Below are 26208 nucleotides of genomic sequence, written 5' to 3'. Positions count from 1 at the left end.
GGTTCTGCAGCTGAGCACCAGTTGGCCCGTACAGTTCTCGTCACTGCAAAAATCTAAAATAGGAGTTTGTAAATTTGACAGGATGTGGACTTGGAGTCATCCATCATCTGTTAGAGTTTGTGAAGATTACCCCCTATTCCCTGATTAATTGTATATATTATTTTACCTCAGTTGCAGTGGTTCCTTTTTCTCGTGGCAGTGGGAAGCTAAATTAATTGCACTTGAGGGATTTGGTTTATTTTGGAGCATTAATGCATCATGTGCTATGAAGCTATGATTTTTTTTTGAAGTTATTCCATAGTATGGAAACAAGGGAAAAAGCCCAAGTCAGAGAAAAGACTAGACAGAAGAAGTGGACAAATGCCTTATGTTATGTAACCAAAATTCAAGTTCCCCTACCTATTTGCTCATTTCAGACCACATTTTATATAGGCACAGCACTGAGGAAGTGATATTTTTATCAGGATAAATCAACTGATGGCTTTCATATTAAACAATCTACTTATAGTCACTTATTTGAACAGCAGATGGTCATGAAAATAACTATAATTTGTGTGAATTTTTAGGGAGCCATGAGAATTAAACAAATGTTAGGATCACAGATCTGAGACAACCGTCATGATAGAGTTAATTCCATACTCATTACCCAACTCTGGGCATAATAATTAGAAAGTTTGGCTTTGGAGGAGAATAGACCTGGGTTCAAGTTCTAGCTCTGCCTCCTACTGCCTGTGTGGCTTTGGGTAGTCTTTGTGAGTTTCCATGGGCTTCTGTATAAAATGAACAGAACAATAAGAGTAATTATTATGAGGGTTAAAATGAGTCACTGTGTTAAAACTCAGCACTTTGCCTACGACAGAATAAACATTCATTAAGTGTTGTTAACCTATTTTGTTTAGTTCCAAGAAAACCTGAAATTTTGGCAGTTGCATATTTTCTTTTTTTTGAATTTTTTTTATTGTAAACAAATGGGATACATGTTGTTTCTCTGTACATGGAGTCAAGGCATACCATTTGTGTAATCATAAATTTACATAGGGTAATGTTGTTTGATTCATTCTGTTATTTTTCCCCTTCCCCCCCACCCCTAGTTGCATATTTTCTAAAGAAATTTGCTTCTTCTATTTGTATCTGTTATTTTAACCCGTAATATGAGATACCCAGCTCAGTGCTATGGAGAAGTCACACTATTTGTAACCGAGGTGACTACAGTGTAGTTTTGAATATATAAAGTATATATAAAATGAATGAATACGGAATTCAAGTCTCAAAACTTCAATAGTATTTTTCTGGGTTGTTCAAGGAGACTGATAGTATGTGAATAGTAACCCTAGCCAGAGAATACTGTATGCACACACCGTATCACATGTATGCATGTTGTATATTCATGTTGTGTATGTACGGGGTGTGGGTAAATAGCATTCGTACACATATTAAGGTCAGATCAAGGACAGTGACATTTCTACAATTCTCTCTGAAGGAGTTTGAAAGACAAGGCTACCAGTCAACATTTTCAGAGCTTTTTGTTGAGTATATATTTTAGAGAAAGAGTTTGATTTCTGTTGGAATGAATGGCACTTGATGATATCATAAAAGCCAGATATCTTTCTTTTATTTAAGCCCAACCTTATCAAGTCATTGCTGGGTCCAGCAGGCAGAGGGAAGATTGTGAAAGGGTCTCATGTTTTTTAACTTGAAGCTAATATACTAGAGAATGGTCATTAGTCTCTTAAAAGCCCAAACTTCTAGAAGAACCTTCTAAAAGAATCTTCTGAGTTTTCGGTTCTTTTCATCTCTGTTTATGATCATTCAGTCTCACATCCTGGGTAGGTAGGGGGATTTAGCTTCTCCGAGGATTCCTTAAATTATCATCGGTCCTCCTTTCCTGAGATTAATGTCTCTTCCATCCTTTCGTGTCTTCCTTCCAACTTACTGACCAGCATTCTCCCACGTCCTGAGGCTGCCTGGGCTGGCTGGTTGTGTTTCTGCCATCTCTGCCCTTGCCTTCCTGTCTCAGCCCTTACTTCCTAACTCATCTTCCATGGCCCATCTCACCAACCTTTCTTTTCCTTCCAAGTACTGTGCTATACTAATGGCTAGGTATTATTGCTATAATTCCCCTTGAAGTATATTTATTCAAGTATCGTTTTAGTAGTTTTTCAGGAGTTTTATTCACTGGTTGTCTTCTGATTGGATTCTCAGAAGCTGGAAGTGGCAGGTAAATTGGGTGTTGACGCTTTCCTGGCTTCTGACTGCTTGGTAATACCTATTGTCTTATTGCACATAGGTTGCTCACATTGGACACTTGGATTGTGAACAAATCCTTTTAATCCAGAGCAAAATTATCTTGTGTTTTACCTCTACCAGATCCCTACTAGGTAATTGGCTACATGACAAATGATCTTCTGGTCCCTGAAGTAAAGTCCACAGGTAGCCATTATGGAAGTAAAGGTGGGCAAATGCACTCAGTTCATAACTTCACTCTGGACAAGCTTAGACCCCAAGATATCACAGTGAACCACCATTCTACCCACAGTCCTTTGAAAGCATGGAGTCCCTGAACTCTCAGGAAGCCAGAAGATCATGCCAGCTCTGGTCTTCCTTATCTGTCCCAGACCTTTGCCATGAGAACTCTAAGACCTTCTTAATATGTTAACACAAATCACCTGGCAATTTTGTTAAGCTATGGATTCAGATTCGGCAGTTCAGGGCAAGTTGTGTGATTTTGCCTTTGTGACAAGTGCCTGGTATTGCTGATCTGTGAACCCTAGAGGGTTCCACAGAGGTCATCTGCTGATTTTGGCCTGTGTGTACATAGGAATTTCTGGAAAATCTTAAAATGACTGATATGAGGATCCTCCCCTCAGACATTCGGGTGTGACCTGGGAAGCAGGAGCTCTAAAACCTCACGTGTTTCTCACACGTGGTCAAGTGTGGAACCTCTGCCTTAGACCTATCCTCCCAGCATGGAGTCCTTGTATCACTGGAACCCCTTATTTGCACAAGGCCTCTCTATCCTTACCACCCCACTCATCTTGCTAAATCCCAGATTCTACCTGTCCTCCAGCAGCTGTCTCTGGCCACATGTCTCCAGGGGGTGCTGGCTTCATGAACTCTCTCAGCTGAAAATGTCACCCTTGCTGTGCCTTCAGGTCTTCAAAACCCCTCCCAATTCTACACAAACTTCCTCCTTTACTGAGGTGGGGAGAAGGAGCAAACAGAAAACGATTCCCTTATCTCTGTAACCACCAAATCTGCACCCCCTGCCCTCTAGCCATTTTCTCTGCCTTCTCCCTTGCACCTCTCTTACGCTCTGCTTCCAGGACCTCTCAACATCCCAAGGAATCTGCTGTTGAAATGACCTCTGTAGCTCAGAGGCCCCTCCTGAGTGCTCTCTGCCATTATGTTACATGCAGTATTATTCCTGTCAGGAAAATGGCCTCTTGAGCCATATTCCCCTCCAGTTGCTTCTGTCTTTCCCTGTTCATTTCTGAGTTGCCAGAAAATGATTCTCAGAGTTTGAGGAACCACCTTCTAGCCATAGCAAGTGGTCCTTTTTGCTTATCTTGCTGGGGATTCTCCTGCGCCTCTGACTCAGTTGACCACTCACTCTTTCTTAAAATGCTTCCCTTTCCTGCCTGTGACAGCTGCCCAGTGGGTGCTCTTCCTGGCTCAGAAGAGAGACTGTGTCCTCACATCCAACTCTGAGTGCTTCCTGCTGTCCCTCTGGGCCTGGCCATCTCCCTCACCTTTGTCTGGTCTCTCTTCCTGCTGAGGGACCTTCTCTGCATTGTCTTCACAGTAGCCAGCACCAGCCATCCCCTGGGCCTCTGCCAAGGCAACCTCATCACCACCGGAAATGCTTATATTTACTTGGTCTTTGCCTGTTTATCCGGTGTCTCCTCCAGTAACAATACAAACTCTCCAAGGGCAGGGTCTTTGCTGTTTTTGGTTCTCTACTCAGAATTTGAAATGTCTAATATACAGTAGACATTCAGTAATCTATGATAAGTGAGGGAATGTTCCTGAAACCACTATCCAATTCCCCCTCAGAATTTTTAAGTCCACTACCTATTCATCACAGACAAATATCTCAATGTCCAAGCTTCCCTTCTGATCCATGTCTGAATTTTATTTCCACTGTTACACTTGTTCAGAGTTCATGTGTTCTAAAAATTTCAGGAGTGGTTCCCACCTTGGTGCTTAGAACTGGGCTGCCTTCCTCCCTCTGTGATGAGCTTGCACGTGGTCTGTCTCTGTGCATGCAAGTCTACAAGTGTACTTTGTGTTCCCAAAGGAATAACTGTTCCAAGAGTTTGATCTTAAAAAAAAAAAAAAAATCCTCTGTTTCTTTAAAAATACATAATTGCTGCCTCTCCTGAGATATTTTTACAGAGTGTCCCTAGAGGAGGAATTCCAGCTGATGGCCCAATGCAGGGCAGAGGCCCATAGACAGACAGTCTGGCTCCAATTTATGCTCTGCGCTAACATGGCTAATAGGCGTTAGCATTTTGATTTAGAGAAGTGCTGTACTTGATCCTCACTTGGTTGTGCACTGGTAACATCTGGCTTAGAATCACACATTTAAAAGGCCAACAGCTATTCATTTTCTTCACCTTCCTCTTTCTTCCCTCTCTCTCTTTCCCTTTCTCTCTTTCTTTCTCTCTCTCCTTTTCTCTCTCCATATTCAATTAAATGTCTTGGAAATCGTTTCAATATTTTGATAAAGCAGTACACAGGGTAAATTGGCAGGAGTTCAGTTTTCCTGGTGTTAAACTCTGGTTTAGACACTTTGAATCTTTGGAACTATTATGTATGTGTAATACGCATCAGAGCTTCCGCAAACTCCAGCTAGTGCCATTTTATTCCACTTTTTTCCTCTGTCCAAGTTTTTGCTATCACTTCATTTGAGATCCTAAACTCAACACTCACTCCAGTTAAACAGGGAAAAAAAAAAAAAAGCAGCAACTCTCGATTCATAAGGTGCCCATAATTCTATAAACATCTAATGAAAATGAGCAAACATCTCTGTTTAAAACTTGGGTTCCATCCAGAAGTATGTTTCACTCTCAGATGTCTGATAAAACAGCGAGACTGCAGGCGCTGGCAAGTCCTCCCCAGTGCTTTGGCAAGACAGAGGGTGCCCAACATTACAGGACGTTGTAAGGCTACACCCACCAGATGCAGTCATCCTCTGTGCGTCCTTCAGCAGAAAAAATGCGGCACTGTAATGTGCTTACTTAGAGCTAACTGTCCCAGTGACTTAGTAAGCTACAGAAAAAAAAAGAAAAAAAGCGAAATGAGATATTTGGAAGTAAACCCTACCCAGGCATTTTCTAGAAATAAGATCGCCACCAGCTCTGACTGGCAAGGTTTTCCTGGCTTGTGGTATGAGTGTCCCTGACCGTTTGTACCAAACCTTTGGTGTGGTTGAAGAAGTACCTCCCTTTAACGTCCTTGCTCTCTGTAAACCTTAGTAAAATAGTGAGTTCACAGTCTGTCAGACCTCAAACTTAAACTTACCTAGTTAACACATGATATTTTGCCAAAATGCTTACTAAGTGCTGGCTATGTTAGGGTGTGTGATGTGGAATCACCATCGCCTGAAAAACAAAGGAACAACCCTCCCAGAGCCTTGGGATTGCATTCCAATGGAGTGCTCAAATACAGTTTCACCGTGCCATATGCCGTCCTTGCTTGTTAGCGGATTCTTGCATTCTTTTAAAAAATTATATTTATTTGCATGCACATCAGATGCACAAAATGCATTCTTCATGGATTTTCCTATCATTGCTTGGGTAGCATAGAAAGTTATGTAGTTCAGAATCATGGAATTGATGGAAATAACAATCAAAGAGGAACTGTATGTTTTCTCCCATCCCCATAAATCCGATCTGTAAATGCTAAGAATTTGAGGAATGAATATAAGAAATTCAGGCATTTTATTGAAAAGAAGAAAAGAATGACAAATCTCAGGATAAGAGTCTCACCAACCCGGCCTCCAGAAGGAAAACCTTTTAAACAAGATATTTTTGAACTCCCATCTGAAATATATATCTCTAGGGCAGAAATCATCAGAAACAGCAGAGTAGTGTGGAGCTTGGTTTTGTTGTCTTGCATCAGTGAGCATTCCTCAAAAGCAGAGAGCGTCACTAATGGAATTATATGTTTTCATGCTATAATTACATTTGATTTTTCCTGATATTTCTGTAGACATTTTGTTCATGGGTCCATGACTAGGCAGAATATTTACAAGTTTTTGTGTCCTCCGCCTGTCCAGTGCCTACCTCCTCCCAAACAAGAGAGACACCAACAATAGGGAAAAAAGATAAATTATATATTTAAAAAAAATTTTTTTAAGAGAGCTTCTTTCAACAACAACAATTATAAAACCTGTACCACAACAAAAAGATAAAGATTTTGTACTGAGTGAAACACAGGGATCCTTCTGAGTTCTGAAACTCCTTTAACAAAAAGGGATTCAGTTGATATATTCGTTTTCATTTTGGAATGAATATCTTGGATAGAACAGAATTTTGTTGACCTGGTGTGTTGCCCCAAATGACCCTGTCACAGAGGCAGGGCATATGAACCTGGGGCAGTGGTGTGAAACTGACCGGAGGACACAGTATCAGGGGACCATCAATCATGTAAGCAATCCACATCCTTTTTCAAGAAACTAGAATCTTCTGCTATTAAAAAAAAAAAAAAAAACCACAAAAATCTCCACGGAGGAGATGTGAACATATTAGAAAAGATGTTGAAATCATAATTACTGTTGCACCTGCACTGTCTCCCATATCGATTCTTAGCTTTCTTGAACACACCTCAATGACCCCTTCTCTCTCAATTCCTATTTCTTAGCATACAGTTCCTATCCTCTAAATTTCAATGGCTACAGATACAAAGATGACCCTTCAAATATGTTTACACTGTAGCTTTATTGAAGGAAATATAGGGATGAAATTGATTCTTGCCATATAGCTGTGAAATGAGGAAATGCTTTTGCTTGCAAACAGAATTAGTTTGGGGTGTAGATGAATGTCCTTTTGACCTGGCCTGGGTTGCATGTTTTTATCATTAATTAAAATTAATTAATTTATCATTAATTTAAAATTAATTAAAGGTAAAGTTAGCATTACATTTCTCCTCGTTTAAATACATTTCTTGAAATACCATTTATTAGAATGTTGAAAACACAATTTCAGTTTTTTTCTCTCAAATTCCCATAGTCTGGCTCCTGGCCCGGCCACTCAACCCAAATCACCCTCTGAGGTCTTCCAAAATAACTTCTCAGCCAAAATCAATAGTATCCTTCTAGGCTTGTCAGAGTTCTTCAAAACCAGATCCCTCTGCATGCTAACACCCCATCTGTTCTCAAATTCTAAGAATCCATCCCTTCCAGATTGTCTCTTTTCCCTATCTCTAGAGTCACACCTACAGCTGTTGTCCTTCAGAGATGATTCCAACCTTGGTCAATTTATCACAGTGTTTGTGCATGAATTACTTCCCTATCCTGTCCCTAAACTCTCATTACTTCTCAAAGTCTTACATCCATTGGTGCCAGGCATTCAGCTTCAGTGAAACTTGGTAAAGGAAAAACCCTGGTCCTAATTTTCAACCCCTTGCTGCTGTCTAAGACTTTGATTTCTGAAAACAAAATCTGGAGTCCTTTTGACTCCTCCCTAATCCCTTTAATTTCCTTAAGCTCCCCAAAGCTTCTATTTTCTACCTGTATTACTTTTAGTGAATGAATGCTCTTTTAGTGGTCCTCTGTCCTCCTCTCTTCAGCCCTAATGAAATGCAGGTTAAACCAAACTGCACACGTATTCAGATGGAGATTCCTCTTACCCTGTTGATCAAAATGTAATTCATGGTTAAGTTGCGGATGTACTATCCTCTGCCTGCCAGCTCCTGTCTTCTCATCCCTCCACTCATACCATGCAAACATCCCCTTAATCTATTGTTCCTCAGTCTACTAGTTCTGATTGCCACCATTCTCAAAGGGAAGTCCTTTCCGCTCTGTAACAAGTTTGTCACTTTCCTTAACACCCCACCCAAATACCTGTCTCCAAAAGACTTTCATGGAGTTTATGTAAATTGTGGCATGAACTAGCTGACTTTCTTCCTCCTCCTTTCAAGAAGAGCTTTAGGTGAAAATGTGTCCTGAGTCAGCTCCACATATCTGTAACTTCACAGATGTGTCTGTACATATGGTGTCTCTTAACCCTTTGGAAAGACACCTTTTTGGGATAATTGAAAATCTACATATACATATATACAATTTCCCAAAAGAGAACACAAAATAATTATACATATTTTGGAGATACAGTCTGTATTTCAATAAGTGTGTACAGTATACAATAGCTTATCCATTATCTCAAACCTTTATATTTCTTTGAAATGGAAACATTCAAAATCCTTCCTCTGGCTATATTGAAATCTATAATAAATGTTAAACAGTATCACCCTACTATATAATTTATTGAACATGGAATTTTTCCTTGTATCTGACTACATATTTTTATACTATCAACATCTCTCTTTATTCTTTCCCTGCTAGGAAATGTTTTAAATCTTCAGTTGAAGTCCACAGTTTGTTACACATAAACACACACACACACACACACACACACACAGTAGTATGTACTTAATATAGTTTTAATAATAATTGTGGTTTCTGAAATTTGACCTCATTATGTGTGCATTTTCTTTTCAGGACCCCCCCATGGCTGTAACCCTTGGACTCCGAATGGAGGAAATGATCTTTAATCTTGCTGATACGCATTTGTTTTTTAATGATTTAGAGGTAAGAATTTTAAAAGGTAAGAATGATTGTTTCTAACACTAAAACTCTTAGATGATTTCATTCATGCAGAAAAACCTTCAGAAAACTGAAAGATAAACACAGTTCAAGAGAACTATAAAGTTCTTGTCAAGAGGAAAAATTGTGTGTATAAGCATGATCATAAAGCAAGATTGTGTTCATGAATGATACATATGTACCAGCACATATCAAGGAAAAAGTTTCCATGAAGAGGAGATGGTCTCTTTTGCTGCCCTGTACCAGATACCCCACATGGTGCTCCTGGTTCTTTTAGTACTTCAACCACAACCCTTTTGGCACCTTTAGAATCAGCATCCCAAGTCTTTCCAGGTGACTAGCCAGGATACTCTTTGCAATCATCACTAAACAATGTTCACAGTCACTCTTCATGCTAATAGCATGGATCACTGAATTTTGCAGATAATCTGAAACCTATCTTTGGACAATAGTATCATTTGTTCTTTCCTCCTGTTCTAGATCAAAATAGTGCCAGACCTACCTACTAGTACATCTGATGAGTTTCAATGTATTTCTTTTATTTTTTCAAATTCATTTTCCCATTTCCCAACCTCAGTCTGCAACATGATGTCTAAATAGCAAAGAAGAAGAGAAAATAAAAACAAAAAAACAAAAGGGCAAAGAGAACTAGCCTCTGAGTAACTAACTATGTACCATAATAACAAATATAATATGTGGGCTAACAATCTGGGATATTAGGCATCCAGACAATAGAAATTGAAATAATTAAGTAGTTTGGGTAGTGGGCAGGAGTACTTCCTAGGCGTTTATAATTGTGGTAAAATAATGATATATTTTTCTTTTTTTAAATGACATTTAAATTCACTTTTTTATCTCTGTAATCACATTTTGAAAGGAGAAGATTATTATTACTAAACCTCATCTTAGACATTGTTTATGTTGGACCTTCCATTTATTAATTGACAAGGTTTTGAAATAAATATTTGTATTACATTATTAATGTAGGATTCACAGCAAAAAAAAAGTCATGTCTGGGATTACCTGCTAACTAAGTAGCTGAACTGGAATTTTGAAGCAGGTTTGGCAACAGAGAACATACTTCTGCTCCCCTACTGTGCTGAAATTTTAAAAAGTTCATGAGAAAGAAAAGCCAAGTTTTAGTAAATGATTTAAATAAGTTTTTAACATTGACAGGGTCTTAAATCCAGATTTAGTTACATTTGAGACATGAGACTAAAAAGGAGTCACTCAGTGTAACCCACAAGCCAATGTGCTGAAAATCTACTGTATCATGGCCATTCGCTCTTGCTCTCTCTGCAATGAGTCAGTGGTTTTATTGGATAATAAAATGCCTGTTTAAAGAGGCTTTATTTTTTTCCTTAATGGGCGATATGAAAGATCAATATTCGTAGGCATGTTTCCAATTTTAGGTAATAAGAAATAATCACCTCCCTAAAATCCGATTTAAATTAATCCTGCTACTTATTACTGTCCAGTATACAGAATGCTTTTACATATACCTGTTAATGAGAAACACATTGGACCTTTTTGGAACTTGAATTTTTATATATAGTGAGAACTTTTTAGATCAGTTTTCCTGTTGTTAATATGGATGACTTTTATCTAAAGAAGATTCTAAGATGGTTAGTCCTTTCAAGGGTGCAAAAAGAAATAAATTGTATGTGGTTTTATTCACATTTTATAATATTTACTTCATTTGCTTAATTTTTTTTTTACTAGAATAAATGAAGGTTTAGCTTTTTTACTGGTACATTAGAAACCATATGAAATAAATTTACTGCTCAACTTTCAACTGGTTACTAAAGTGAGAAGGTAAAAATAGCACATGATGAATATGTAAATATCTTTAGCAGGTTTGAAATGAATATTGGTACATCAAAAATATGGAGGGATCCTCTATGGTGTTTTAAGACTTTCTTATTTAAAATAAGATTTTATGTTACAATGTGTTTTTTAGATGTCTGGAAGAATCTCTGGTAGAAACAGTAACTGAGGAAATATTGGTTTGGTTGTGTTTTAGAATGTGGTAAAAATTCTATTGACTTAAACCCTGCAACTTAGCTACTTAACCGTACTATATTTGATCAATAAAACAATTAAGTCTGCATATAAATTGATTGTACTCTCATGTGTGCACACCCACACACTTGCACATCCAGGTGACAGTGCCCAAGGAAACTTAAAAATTTAGTATTGAGTTAAGTGAGATAAACAGCACTAAAGAAATGAAATCTAAACAATAGCTTTCAGGCTTTTTTCAGGGCAGTGAACATACCCATGATCCTTCTGCTTCTGACTTTCAAAGCCAACATTGTTTTTGCACAATTTTTTATTTCCATAAACCTCTTGGAACCAAAGATTGCAAAGGTTCCTTAACTGGAATTAAATTATTTTTGCATCTGCTGACAAAGGGAAGAATTCCTCAAGAGAGTAACTCCACCATTCGCTTATTATGCTTTTTCTTCTTGTATATTTAATCTTGTGGGTTTTTTTATTTTAACCTAAAAGTCTAACTTGAGACTCAAATTCTTCAGTATATACAGCAACATATGTAGTGGCAGCTGCTCTTCTCATAATTCCTTAAAAGATACAAACTTAAATCCTAGTAATAGTTCACTGTATCTTGCCCAACTGCACAGAAGGCAAAGCTTACAGTATACTCCCCCTAAGAAGAGAATTCTGTTTCAATAAAATGTTATTTAAGCTAGAATAACTTCTAGAAAAGAAGGCCTCAGGGAGTTTGGAATCACAAAAGTGAGAGAGGACTGCTGTGGATTTTAACTGGAAAATAGCAGTGACAACTCTGTGGTCACCTTAGAAGACAAATCACTTAAGATTAGCACAAGAGTCATTTCAAATGGTTAAGATCTTCCACTAAAATTTGTTAAATCATGATAATGTTTTTATATATTTCAGGTTTGGGTCAAAGGATTCTTGCATAGTTCTTCAGAATAAAACTAATTGAAGAACAGTTATTTAGCTTTTCCTAAAATGTAATTGAAGTTCAAGTTTCTTTCACTGGACTGTAATCCTCAGGCAACAGTCCAGAGTCAACAGGCACAGTTAACTAGGCATAAATTTAAAGAGAAGTTAGATTTGGAAAAACCTCAAACATAACTTCAAATATAGAGTGCGTAGTCCAATAAGTTTGATATACTGTTGTCCTCAGGAGTAAAAATAAATTTTGGGAAACCTTTGTACAAATTCATCATGTGAGTTAATTCTTGAATTGTCAGAGGAATTCTCTAAAGATTAGATGAGAGGGTATTAAATATAGAAATAACTTCTGATTACCTAGAGTAATTCCCAAGGATCCCCCTATCCCATGGGATATTATTAGTTTATTATAAAAGAAAGACAGGGAAATTATTTACACAAGGAAAGATTTCAGAACTTCAATGGAGTGGGCATCCTTAGGTGATTCTGTTTTGATAATGGTTCATCTCAAACTATGTACTCGTTAAGAATATCGCCTTCTCTGAATAAGAACTAACTCCATCATCTAGAACTACTCTGGTGCCCGTAAGTTCTGGGGAGAACTTTATTTCCAGTTTTCATGATAACTGGTAGGCTCTCTATACCCTTTCCTTTAGAGTCCATTTCAACAGCTACTGCTGTGCTTGCAATACTTTTACCTAGATTTTTCTGGAAGCATAATGCCACCTTAGTTATAGTTTGGCCTGCACCCTTTGTAATTAAGTCTTGATCAAATAGGGAAAGAAACTCTAAATGCCTGTCTGGCCACAGCTCAGGAGCCTCGGTTCCCACTCTGTCCTCCCACCACCTCCCCTTCACTCTTGTTGTAAGTTTCCCCTTTAGGCCCTCATCATCTAGAATCTTCTATATCATCATAACTTGGTATGAGAAAATTTAATGAGTGCAGAATTCAATAACAATTATCATTTGTCTAGACTTTGGCCATTTGTTGTAAGAAAGATTCTTAAGTGATTATTTTCTTCTGTTTATGCCTGAAATGATATTATGTTCTGTTGAGTGAAAGACGAAGCTCAGGGAGGTTTTCTGGGCCCTTCCCTATGAATGTAGAGAGAGATTTGTTCAGAAAATTATGAACCAGGCACAGTGGCCTATGTCTGCAATCCCAGATACTGGACAGGGCTGAAGCAGGAGGATCACAAGCTTGATACCAATTTGATGGGCAATTTATGGAGATCTGTCTCCAAATTAAAAAAAAAAAAAAAATGGGGACATGGGGTGGGGTCGCTGTGGGCATGAATGTAGCTAAGTGGGGAGAGTGCTCCTGGGTTTAATCTCCAATACCACAAAAACTTAATTAAAATAAAATAACCCCATAATTTATGTAACTTTATGAACTTTTAAAATTAGTGCACCTGGAATTTCAATTTCCATAACAAAATGGTATTGTCAATGCCTGTCACTGAGTTTTGTGTTTTAAGGAAGCCCAAGTCAACTGAAACAGGGTATTTTCTCTGTGTAGAAATACTTTCTCTGCATAGAAAGCTAGAGACTAGACATTAAATATTTGACTACAGATACTTCCTATTCCTATAATGAATTTGAATAGCACCTGAAAAGCCCTTTGGGTAGTATGGTCCATTTTGAAATTTAATTATTTTTTTAAAGATTTTGAATGGTAAAACACTATGCATAGAGTCAGAAACTATGAGTATCGTTACAAATACTTTGGAGGAGATAAAAGAGGCCGAAAGACGAATCCCTACCTCGTCTGGGGTTATTTACTTATAGATTATACTAATTTATATTATTAATTATAGATTTATTCTTCTGAGGGCTTGGTCTTTTAAATTTCTTATCCATATTCCACCTTCAGATCATATAATATTTCACTGGACCTTTTCATATTTTTTGAAGACTTTACAAGACTCTTGGCAAAGAGGAATCAAGTCCTAGAACCTATTTTTTTCTGAGCATGTGCTAACTTCAAGTCAGGTCAATTATGTGAATATACTAACCTGGAGTGTATTTTCTTTGTAGTTTGTAGCACATTTGGGATAGTGAATCTTCATTATTTCCCTTTTACTTCTAAATGTTCATTTCAATTTAAAATTCAAACACCTAAAAATAGGGGAATGTCAGCTTCTATGGTTGTGACCTTTTTTTCTGTGTTAAAACAAACAAACAAATAAACAGGACTTTAAAAATAACATCCCCTGTCCAGCAAAAGGCAAGACAGCACAGGCATCTCACAGAACACTCTACTCTGAGGTCAAATCTCTCTGTTGCCACTCAGTAAATAAATAATAGTAACCACTTGAATTGCTCAGACCAAACCAGATTTATGTATCTTTAGGTTAGCATTGCTTAAGTTTGCACAGCAGATAGCTAAAAGGGAAACACGTGATTAAAACAATTCAAAAGAGATTTTTTAATCAGTGATTTGAAGATTAAACTATTTTTAGAACTGCCTTACAAAAACCCTCGTGCTATATGTTTTCAGACCCCTTCTTAAGTTATGCTTCTGGATTTAGATTTTAGAGTACAAAGGTACCATTTCCCAGCATAAGGAACAAGCAGGAGATGGCTGGGATGGATGGGCAGATACTGCCATCTTCTGGCCATAGACTGGTCACATGGAACAATGGACACCCTTACTTGTGACGAGCATCATGTGAAAACAAGTGACATTTCTCATGTTTTTAACAGGAATGCGATCAAGTTCATATAGATGATGTTTCCTCTGATGATAATGGACAAGACTTAAGGTAAGCCGTGCCTTTCAGTATGCTGTTTCCTACAGAAATTCGGCTATGGAGTTTTGCACATGTAATTATTTCTTTTATTTCTTTTAATGTATTTTGGGTGTTGCAGTACCTACAGTTTTGCAACTGATGGCTTCCATGCAGCTGCAAGTAGTGCAAACCTTTGTTTGCCAACAGGTGTAAGAGGAGGAGTGGACTGGATGAGGAAGTTGGCTTTTCGTTACAGAAGAGTAAAAGAATTATATAACACCTACAAGAACAATGTTGGAGGTATGTGTGACTTATTTCATCCAATAAGGGCACCACGGGAATAGGTAGATTCAGCTGTAGTTTCATGTTAAAAAGAAAGCAGCAAAGTCATGTGAATAACATAAATTCTGAATTTTTAGTTTCTTAAATTTTAACTACAGAATAAAACACTTCTGTCAAAGATTTGGGCTTTCCTTGTGAAACTACTCAAATGTTTGGTCAAGATTTGCAGCAGGGCATTTAGTTTTTGAACAAATATAAAGAGTGATCTACAGCATTACAAATATGTTCAACAAGTCTATTTTTGCCTTTTAAAAATCTCATGTAACCTGACAATATACCTTTCCCACATACAGTATAGTGTTAACTTAGATTATCATGATTTTTTCAAGTTTAAATACTCTGTAGTTAATGTCTAAACCATTTTATATTCATTCATATGTCTTGGAGTGATATCAAAACCTGCAACATCAGAACTAAGACCTGCATGTGCTTCTATATGTAATAAACCTGTGTGTTTTTGTATTATTAAGATCAATTTTAGGTCAATAAGATTCCTATTATCAGTTATGAGATCATATAAAATTCTTCTCCCAGGACATTTGTTTCTCTTTTCTTATAAATAAATGACATTTGGATACCATAAACCAAATCTAAATGGGAATGATGTAACTAAATATATGTGTGCATGCTACACCGATATATATTCACATGTGTCATAGAATATAGTGTAGTAAATGAAATTTCATATGTAACAGGCACCTCACACCATTCATACACATCCTGGGGGTGGGCCTGTGTGTTGGTTCACCTTGTATCTGTCCAGCACTGAAGCACATTAAAACATACTCAGTAGGTACTTGGAACTATAGGGAAATGAAAAAATGTAGAACCATAGACAATATTAAAATTACAACTAGTGGAGACCTTCATTTCCAAATATTGGGAAATTGGACCCTGCAAACTCTGCAGAGTTCTACCTTGCTCAGAGTTCTAGGAATAATTCCTGTTTCCCAGTTCACTACAATGCTCTTCAAGAGACCCTTTTGTAAAATAAAATAAATGGGATTTCCAATAAAAATCAATGGTAGGTAATATGTTATTTAAGAAATAAATATTCCATTCTCCTTCCTCTGATAGATTTCCTTTTACTAGTCTATTTGTTATATTTGATTGAGTGTTTTCTACCTATGCAAAAGGTGAAGTTCTGGGCAGGGGGAGGATAGGACGGAAAAGGGGGAAGATCTTGAACTGAAATCAAATTGCGTGCATTTGTGAGTTTGCTGGAATGAACCCAATTATTATGTATAACTATAAAGCTCTAATTTAAAAAGAAGTTACTAGAACATGAAAACTTCATTTAAAATGATAAATAAAAGGAAAGAAAAGTAAGGAAATAAAATAAAGAAAGAATAAGTAAAGAAAATAAAGAATGGCATACCTGAATGATATTTTTTGACTTCCCAAGGGAAGTCACTTATTCCTTTCAGAGTGTTATTAAAATTATTTTAAAAGTAACAAGAGAGCTAAGAAATAATCTTTTACCTTAGAAAGTTTATGCAACCACATAAAAGTTCATTTTGTATCATACATCAGCATTTCTTATTACAATGACGACAAATGAGACTTGCCAGAAAGTATAAATTTCACTTAAAAAAATTCATCCACCTGTATATGAGCTCCCAGGATTCAATTCAAATAAGAAACCTTCTTTTGTATGGGCTGCATCTTTTGAAAATGTAAATTAGCATGCCTACTTCTTATCACAACATCAGTGTAATTTTCCACCATTCTCTCTAATGTGCCATACATTTCAAGATTGCAAACACGGGTTTGAATTTCTTTTAAAAAAATAAAGCATAATAGTACTAACATTAGTTTTTAAAACATTCTGTGTTAATGCTATTATTACTGTTTCACAGTGGAAATGCTTGTGATTATTAAGAAGCTAAACCTTCAGGCAGTCATAATATTTGAGGTTTGTGTCCCCAGGCTGGTGGAGCCCACCACTCCTCCAGACCCTATGTATCCCAGCCTCTTGGAGTGGGACTCAGGCCCAGGGACTGCAAAACTCTTCCAGTGACAGGTGCCCCATCATGGCAGAAACTAGGGCCCACTTTTGTTCTGTTCTGTTCCCATTGTTTAGTTCAGTGCCTGACCCCTAGATGTTATCCCAGTGGATATTCATTGAACAAATAAGTGAATAATCAGTTCTGAAATGAAAGATCAATATTGATATGTCTGTATGTCTTTCCATTTTAGTATAAACTGAAATAAAAATGATCTGTTCCAGACAGAAGGGACACCACACTTCCTACTCTTGTGGATATATTCAGCTCCTGACTCTGCCTTGCTTTTGATGTTGCAGGACTCCTTGGCCCTGCCAAGAGGGATGCGTGGCTGCAGTTAAGGGCAGAGATTGAAGGCCTGACAGATTCCTGGCTAACTAATGCACTGAAGTCTTTATCAATTATTAGTACTAGGTAAGTGGGCTCAGTGCCCTTTCTATTTTAATTATATGGGAGATTTAGGTCTAATAGCACAACATAGATAAAAAATATTTCAATTCCTAAGCTAATTTAGAGTTCAAAGGACCTAGTTCACAGAGTCCAGTGATTTCTGTGTGTGTGTGTGTGTGTGTGTGTGTGTGAGAGTGTATGTGTGTGTTGGCATGGTGTGGGGGCGGGGCGCTGCCTGCTTCTCAGAATAACCAGGAGATCATATCTTTCCTTTTATCTGTCATCAGAACCACTGATAATCACACAGAAAGGTCACATGATTTACAATAAAAATAAGAGTACTCTGTTGGCAGCAGAGTACAAGGCATAATGGCAAAAATAAAACAGTACTATTATGCAAAAACAAAATGAAGGTGTTAGGACTTTTAGACCATAATAGATAATGTACATAACTTCAATGCATTAGAAAAACAAGAGAAAGCTCTTTAAAAAGTTCTAATCTTTGTGTTGTTTGAACTTAACAGTGAAATACTAACTTGTTAAGGTAGATAATAAACTTAAATAGTTGTATAAGTTGTTGAAGAGCTATGTGCCGTAAATTTTAATTTATAAAGTAATATGAACCTGGAAAGTGATAATTGGTAGACGGGATTAATCTTTGTACTTTCCTATTCCATAGTTTTTAATTCTGACTTTGATGAATAGATAAAAGCAAGCTTAGCAAATATGTGGATAACACAACACATAAAGAGAGATTATTTGTACTGATTAAGGACACATAAAAAGCTTGGTAGCGTGAAAGGAGAATCCACTGTTGAGAACATGAAAGTAAATGGGTTATGTGTCCCGTCTGGTTTGTGACTTCTGACCTGTGAAATGATCAGAAACTACACTGTTAACAGAAAGTCTATGTGGTGGTGGCAGTGGGGATGAGGATGGGGAGCAGAGCTGCAGAAACCATGAAGACAAGAGTTGAAGCAGCCAGAGAGCTTGTCTGAAGAAGTGTCACCTATGGAACCAAAATGGTCTATTTCAACAGTTCAAAATGTTAGGTGGAAGATCAATTAGAATATTCTCTATGTCTATGAAAAGTTGGAATGAGTGGGATCCTACGAAAGGAGAACATAATGTGATGTAAGGAAGAAGTGTCTAACAACTGAAGCTGCTTAGAGATGGGGTTTTCTGCGGCCCAGTGGCTCAAACCTGTAATCCCGGCAACTTGGAGGCTGAGGCAGGAGGATCACAAGTTCAGAGCCAACCTCAGCAAAAGTGAGGTGCTAACAACTCAGTGAGACCCTGTCTCTAAATAAATACAAATAGGTCTGGGGATGTGGCTCAGTGGTTGAGGGCCCCTGAGTTAAAAGTCGGTACCAAAAAATAAAGGAACTTGCTGCCTGTGCTTTTGTGCTTTCTGTAACCAGTGACGGGGAGACCAAAGCTCGGGGCAGCAGGGACATGAGGCTCCTGAACCCCTGAAACTGCCACGTGTAGTGGAACATGCATTTCTGAGGAGGAGGTCGAAGGCTTTCAGCATTTCTAAAGATATCCTCTAGATTATTTCATTATCATATAGATTAAATACATATATAGTTTTGTATAATATATACAGAAAATTATTAAATATGACTTCTAACAACTATGGGAATATGTTATTTAAGAAATAAAGGCATAAAAAGGAAGGGGTGGAGAAGAAGTCAATACTATGAAATTTTCTAAGTTATCTGCATATATTATCTTATTGGTAGTCTTCACAAATGTCTGAAATGTCAGAAAAACTTGTGCTTTGTTGAATTATTTATCAGAGCCTTTAGCAAAGTTGTTACCCTCTGACCGTTATTCTTCTATGACTACCAACTAAAAGAAATAATCCAAGGTGTATAAGAAATTTAAGTAGCGTTATTTAGAATATTAAAAAATCAAAAGCCATGTTAAACATCTAAACTGAACTTTAAATTATATGATACACCCACCTGGTGGCGGAGTTGGTACATATCATTTTGTTGGAAAATGGGGGGCACAGTATAAGCTGATAGGCTTAGGATAGAATAGAAGGAAAGAGAGAGAGAGAGAGAGAGAGAGGAGAGAGAGAGAGAGAGAGAAGGGTGGGGGAGGGAGAGAGAGAGAGAAAACAAATTTGCATATAAGGTATGATCTGAATGAGAAAAAATATATACAAACAGAAACACTGAAATAAATTCAAAAACAGAGAAAGTTATCTCTGGTGTCTAATTAATAATTGACACTTGACTCTTCGTATTTTTTATATTTGTCTTGTCTAAGTTTTCTCATATAAACACATACACAAGTTCATGCAGTGTTTGTAGTTAAAAACAAGATGATGTAACACCAAATATCCCACAGTGTAAATAGTGAAATTTCATTTCAAAACTGCATCTCTAAACTTGAAAATCCTTAATTTTGTCTTTTCCCACCATAATTTTATTCTGTAACATTTATTTGCATATGCTTTGAATAGCATCTTGTTTTAACAAAATATTATATGGAACTTAAGTGTCACAGCTTAGTGATGGTTGTTCACGATTCTAATAGTCTGTCATTTTTGGGGAATGGTCTGGTAATAGGCAATGGCCATTGACTATCAAAAGGGACCATTTATTATAGAATTTAGAGACCACAACAACGATTTTAAATCTGTGCTATTAGAAGTTGTTTAGTATTAGAAAACAGACATATATGGATATTTCCTCCCTATTTCAGGAGTAATTGTGTAAATGTCTTGGTAACGACGACCCAGCTGATTCCAGCACTCGCGAAGGTTTTGCTCTATAGCTTAGGAGGCGCTTTCCCCATGAGAATATTTACAGTGCAACTAAAATAGGTAAGGAAATTATTTTAATCTCCATATGGAATATGCTTACGTCTTGTGCTTGGGTGTGTGTTTCTTAATGTGTGTCTCTGCATCGTTCTCTTTCCATCAATTTTACTTTTAGAACATAGAGCAAAATGGACTACGTTCCCATGACAAGATACCCTGCAACTAATTACACCTGTGTAAATTTTTATGAGCATTTTTGGATGGTGAACTCAGGATCTTGGTAGTTCTGATTCATTCTGTGTATTTCATAGAGTATTACAGCACATGCTATATATAATCTTGCCAGCCATACTATTTAATAGTCTAATTTGTATTGAATGTGCAGGAATCTAGATCTAAGATATAAAAGGCTATTTTGTCATTACAGGAGAGTCTTAGATAAATTCAACTAGAATCCAGAAAAAACATTCTAGAAAGAATGAAGAATTTCATGATTCAGAAAACATAATTGGAATATTCTTAATATATAATTGACCAGAATCCACATTTCCAAAAGTGTGTGGTAGCAACCAAAGGACTACAACTTCCTTATTTAGTTTATGTCCGTAGGTAGAGCCAGCTTTGACTTTAAGGGTATTCTGAAGAATCAGACTTCTAATAAATGTTCAAAAGCAAAACTTCATCAAGTTCATCAAGTCCATCTTTCAGGCATTAAAACAGTGCATGTATTCCTCTATCTGTCAAGGAAATGCCTAGGAAAATAAATAGGTTGTGTAATGTGCCCTGAAGGTCAACTGACTTGGGCTTTGGCACTTTGACAAGAAAGTTTAAAATCCTAAAATCCCCCCACCAAAAATAACCTTCCCTGGGCCTTGTGGAGGGCTGACACTGGCGCTGTCACAAGGAGCCCCCAGTTGCAGCTGTTTCCGGAGGACTGTTCAAGTGAGCCAAGCTTTCAGAAAGCAAATGCCACATTGTCATAACACGACAATTCAGAGCCCAGGTCCCAACCCCATACATTCTTTTCATATAAATGTATGCAAGTATGCTAGTAAGGTTAATACAGAGAACATGATTTTGCTTTTTGACAATTCAAATAATTTTATACCAGAATAAACATTTAGTTGAGGACAAGATTCTTTTTTATTGGCGAAATTGTTCCTTATATTTAATCTTAAAAAAAAAGCATCATTTTTATTTTTTCCTTGAAGCTAGTAGTTTTTGGAGTTCTGAACTACCAGAGTAAGAAAAACTGCAAAAATAGCCATGACCATATGGACATTCTGGAACTAAAATACAGAGAATAATTCCAGTATCACAAAAACAAAGAACATGCAGGGATTCCAACATATATTTTTGTAGCACAATCAGAGGATGCTAGTGTTGTTAGTGCTCTGGCCCAACTAGTATAATTAATGAGCATATTAGATCACATCCACTTGAAGAAAGGAGAGGTGCATCAGAGTAAATCCACAATTTTAGTTTCCCATAATAATATATTCAACTGACTCTCTGTGCTTAAAGTGATTAGACAATATTTATGGAATTTAAACAAATATTAAACTTTTAATTGCCTTTTATAATTGCTCCAATCAATACACTTTCAGTGGAATAAAACATACTAACAATTTGTCTAGGTCAAGCAATCCTCCCGACTTTCTTGAACCATCAAATGCATTTGTTTAATAATCTGTCCTAAGAGTTACGTTATTCACACATGTGTGTTGATTTTATCAACCCAGAGGTTGTAAGGTAACTGGAGTGATGTCCAAGAGATATTAATTTAATACTATATGAATCGTTAGGTTACTGAATGCTATGGCTGGAAGAATAAACAGTGCATTGTTTTTCAGGCAAGGAAAGCTGTTTTGAGCGTATAGTGTCCAGATTTGGCACTAACATAACTTATGTTGTGATTGGAGATGGCCGAGATGAGGAAATGCCGCTAACAGGTAACTTCACTCTGAACTTATCTCATTTATCTTCCAGGAAAAGAAAGTTGCTTGAACGAATAATGCAAAGGTTTGGCAGAAAGTAGTATATGTTGTAATTGGGGATGGTGTAGAAGAAGAACAGGCAGCAAAAAAGGTAACCTGTCTCAAACAATGTTGGTGTGGCACTTCTAATGCAAGCCTTTTTGTTTGCATTCCTGTAGTTTGGCCCAGTGACAGCTTGACCATTGATTTGAATATACAGATGCAAGCAATAAGAGCATGAGAGAGTCGATACTTACTTCCAAATAAACCATTTGGAGTCTAGCATTTTTTGCCTGAAATTTGCTAGGAAATGCAGGCAAATTTCTATTGATATGTATGGACATGAGTTAATATAGAATGAATGTATATTTGTGTGTACATATATATATGTATATGTACACTACATAAACACATACCATGCACACAGAAACAGATGACCCAGTGGTTCATAAAGAAGATGGGGGGAAAGCTGGTTTTCAGCTAATGAATCTTAACAAGATAAAGACATTTAATAAGCTCATAGAAAAATGATCAGAGTGCTTTGTGCCCATAAGGGCCTTGTGATTGCCCAGGAGGTGTGCCCCCTGATGTAGGAGGTAGATTTAATAGCTGAAGAAAAACAGTTGTTAAGAGACTTTAATAAGCACTGTTGGAATGGCATGTGTTACTCCATTCTTTTGTGCCAACTTGTCTTAGAGACTTAGAGGAAATGTGCCTCACATCTTCCAGAAGATTCTCATTCGTTTGGGTGAGCCGGCTGATACCTGATTGAAGTCAAGCAACTGGTTTCACACAGATTCAGAAGATCTCATAGGCCCTAAATATTTAACTGAGTCTTTTATCTGACCCATATTTCTGAAGAAGAAATCAAGACAACTAAAAAACCATTAAGTGGTTGGTTGGATATCAAAAGGGGAGCGATACCAAGTTTGCACCCCTCTATCAGATTATCAGGCAGTACTACACTGACTTTTTCTTCACTGAATGATAGCAAAGTAGTATCTAGCCAAGATAAAAATTGATAGAATTTGCAAAGCAAACAAAATAATCTGTATTTTAAAGCAATGACATATGAGCTTATATCAGTTTGTTTTACACAGAAAAATCTTATCCTTATTATCCTGAGGTGATATAAAATGTCATCTAATAAATCCTTCACTAAACACTTGCATGTACTAAAAGGGTTACCTGATTTCTGTTTCCTAACTTAAAAAAAAAAGGCAGCATAAACAGTTTCATATAAGAGTTTATGGCTGTAATATAAAGGGGAAAGGAATGATCTATGTTGCTAGTCAGTTCAAGTCAAGCAAAATGGAGAAAGGGAAAGCACTTGCACTTGATTTGAAGTTTTCGGACAGTGTTGGCAGTCATACTTGAAATCACCCATGCTTTTCTTTCCCAGTAAGGGAGCTGGTGCAGACTCTGATCCTGCAGAGCACCTCGATTTTAATTAGCAGTGTCAGTGACTCAACACAGCACATGGACTCCAAGGACGTTCTGCACGAGGTCAGGGCAGAAGCCTTAAGTAATACGGCCTGCACTGTTGACTAGTATGTGAATACTCCCAGTTGCACACGATGGAAATGTCTTCTGGAGTTCGTCCTTGTCCTGAGTCCATGTTGTTTTGATTTTTCATATTGGAACCATAATTAAACACAACAAAAAGCAGGCAATGGTGGAGCCACCCCAGAAAATATGTCCATGATTTTCAGCCTGTGTAAAATCCATGACTATCTAGGTCAGAGCTAATAAAATTCATTTTTCCAAATTGAAAATAGTATATGTCTTTGAAAGTTAAAACTTATCAAGTCATCTTCAATTATGCACAGTGAAAAAGCTAGTCTTGGTAAATCATTTCTATACCTTCTGGTTTATACATAAAGTTTCAGGAAAAAAAGTGTGACTCCAAATGGATAAGAATCCCCAACAGAATGCTATTTCGAATGGTTGTTTATGTAGGTGCAGTTTTGGTGATGGTGAAGGCTTATAATTCTGTTTTGGAATACAGGTGGTTGGTTTCTCTGGTACCCAAAATGCATGCTTTTCTTTGGATATAGCAGTAATCGCATGTGCAGAAATATTAAATACAGTGTTATTACAAATAGATCTGAGCTGAATTTTACAAAATGTTACTTCTAAGTGAATTTCTGTGCTCTGATTTGACATAAAACATGCTTTGGGAAATTTAAGAAGAAATCTCAAAGTGCAGGAATATACCTGCACTCTCTTATCCAAATATATAATGTGAGATACAAATGTAATTTTTGAATTTTCTAGAAACATGTTAAATAAAAGTAAAAAAAGACAGCTAGAGTTAATTTTAATAAACCCAATACATGCCAAATATCATCCTAAACACCCAGTCAATATAAAAATTATTGAGGTGATATTTATAGTCCTTTCCCTGTTCTATGTTTTTGCAATTTACTATGTATTTTAAACTGGACTAACCATTTTCAAATGCTTAATGGCCACATGTGGCTAGTGGCTACCATACTGAGCAGAAAACAATTTCTATAGCAATAAGGAGTATTATTATGTTTAATTTATTAATCAAATATCTTTTCCATGTATATGTATGTATGTGTTATATACATGAATATATCCCACACACTTATATTCTGGAAGCGTCCTCAGCCCAAATTTACATATCATGCTTAATTTTGTCAGTTGCTGAAGTGTACTTGTTTCTTTTTTCATTGTCATCCCCGATGGAGTCTTAGACACTTTGTTCTTAATCACCCGCTTCTGTGAACTCTTAATTCCACATGTGTACTGGATTCCTCCATCAAGTCAACTCTATTGGCCACATTTTTTTTTCTATTTTGAATAATCCTTCTCCAAAATTTTTTTTAACATGGAAAGGAATTCAATGTTTTCCTCTCAAATACCCCAAAAGGGATTACGAAGTTTGTAGTTATCTTTTTTTTTTTTTTTTTCTTTTAACTGAGAGATGGGCCTTTCGGAGTGAGGTACTCATCAGAACTTGCTTTCTGTCAGCCATGTAAAAGTTTCATGCTCATTTTTCCAGATGCTGAGGTTGGTAATGCTACTTTGCAAAGATTAAACTGCATAAGAAATTTCAATATTTGCTTCTATTATGATTAAAATCCAGTTCAGATCTATTTCTCTGTTATTTTGACAGTGCCACCTTGGTGCTGCCAAACTGTCAAATATGATGTTCCCTCCATTAAACTCCCTCCCTTGAACCTGGGTGGACTGCACATCCTTGTGTGCTGCTGCTTCCTTGAAACAGTGGCTATGATCTCTCCGTTCTTCACTCCTGCCCCTCTCTCTCCCATCCCTCCTTCTCTTGCCCACACAGCACAACATGCCCTTCTGGAGGATATCAAGTCACTCGGACCTCTTGGCTCTACATCAAGCACTGGAATTAGAGTATTTGTAACTGTGTTCTCTAGCTGGAGATCCGTGGTTTTTTTGTTTTTGTTTTGTTTTTTTACATTTCAAGTACACTGAATTTTTATGTGTGATTCAATGCCTCTGGCTCTACACATATAAATTGTCTTAAAGGATGAAATCATATTTGGAATGGAAATTCCAGAATGAAGAATTCAGATTGCTGAATGGAATTAAACGTTAGTGCTACAGAAAGGAAACTCTATGGTCTTACATCTACAACACTTTAATGGTTTCTAAAACAAATCTGTGGAGATTGCTATGCACAGAGAATGAGTCCTAACTGGAATTCGCAGCTTTAGCAAAGACCTCTCACCCTCCCAGGCAGCGACACCTGTGCTCCGTCTGACAAGGTGGTCACCAACATTCCTCAAAATGGGATCTCTTCTCAGCCCTGAGGTTTGAATCAGACTTTAGCCTACCTAGCCCAGAAAATCTGAATTGGAATGCACTCAGACTGTATAAGGACAGTCCTATCTAGACCTGTAATTTGTGTAAATTATTGATGAAAATAATTTACTGTGACTTTATTAGCCACTGACTTTGAAAATGGATGCAATTTTTCTTTCATTTGTCGGGGAGGGTAGAGGGAGGGGAAATGGGAATATAATATTGTCTTTTTTTTTTTTTTTAAGTTTGGCAAACAGAATGTTCATACTGATGTGTTGTGCCTTAAAGACAAGACAGCGTTTGTGTGTTACAATGTAACTTTGGTTAAATATCTCTGTAGATAATGAAAAACGAAAAACAAAACAAAACAAAAAAAAAATAAAAAAATACCTTTGTGATAATTCTTCACATGACC

General features: G+C 37.0%; 1 protein-coding gene across 1 annotated transcript in view; it reads left to right on the top strand.

The window, feature by feature from the left end:
- Eya4 (EYA transcriptional coactivator and phosphatase 4) overlaps positions 1 to 25979 on the top strand; it is a 266157-nt gene extending 240178 nt beyond the window's left edge. The window contains 9 exon segments of the mRNA XM_047558124.1: positions 8720 to 8809; positions 14471 to 14529; positions 14636 to 14796; positions 17144 to 17258; positions 19953 to 20041; positions 20044 to 20073; positions 21864 to 21919; positions 22042 to 22098; positions 25312 to 25979. Coding sequence (XP_047414080.1) covers positions 8720 to 8809; positions 14471 to 14529; positions 14636 to 14796; positions 17144 to 17258; positions 19953 to 20041; positions 20044 to 20073; positions 21864 to 21919; positions 22042 to 22098; positions 25312 to 25392 — 738 coding nt within the window. The 3' untranslated portion in view covers positions 25393 to 25979.
- The last annotated feature ends 229 nt before the right edge of the window (positions 25980 to 26208 follow it).

Source organism: Sciurus carolinensis, chromosome 7 (genome assembly GCF_902686445.1).
Source record: "Sciurus carolinensis chromosome 7, mSciCar1.2, whole genome shotgun sequence".
Lineage (NCBI taxonomy): Eukaryota > Metazoa > Chordata > Mammalia > Rodentia > Sciuridae > Sciurus > Sciurus carolinensis.
The sequence above is the reverse complement of the archived record's forward strand: the minus strand, read 5'-3'. Positions and strand labels throughout refer to the sequence as shown.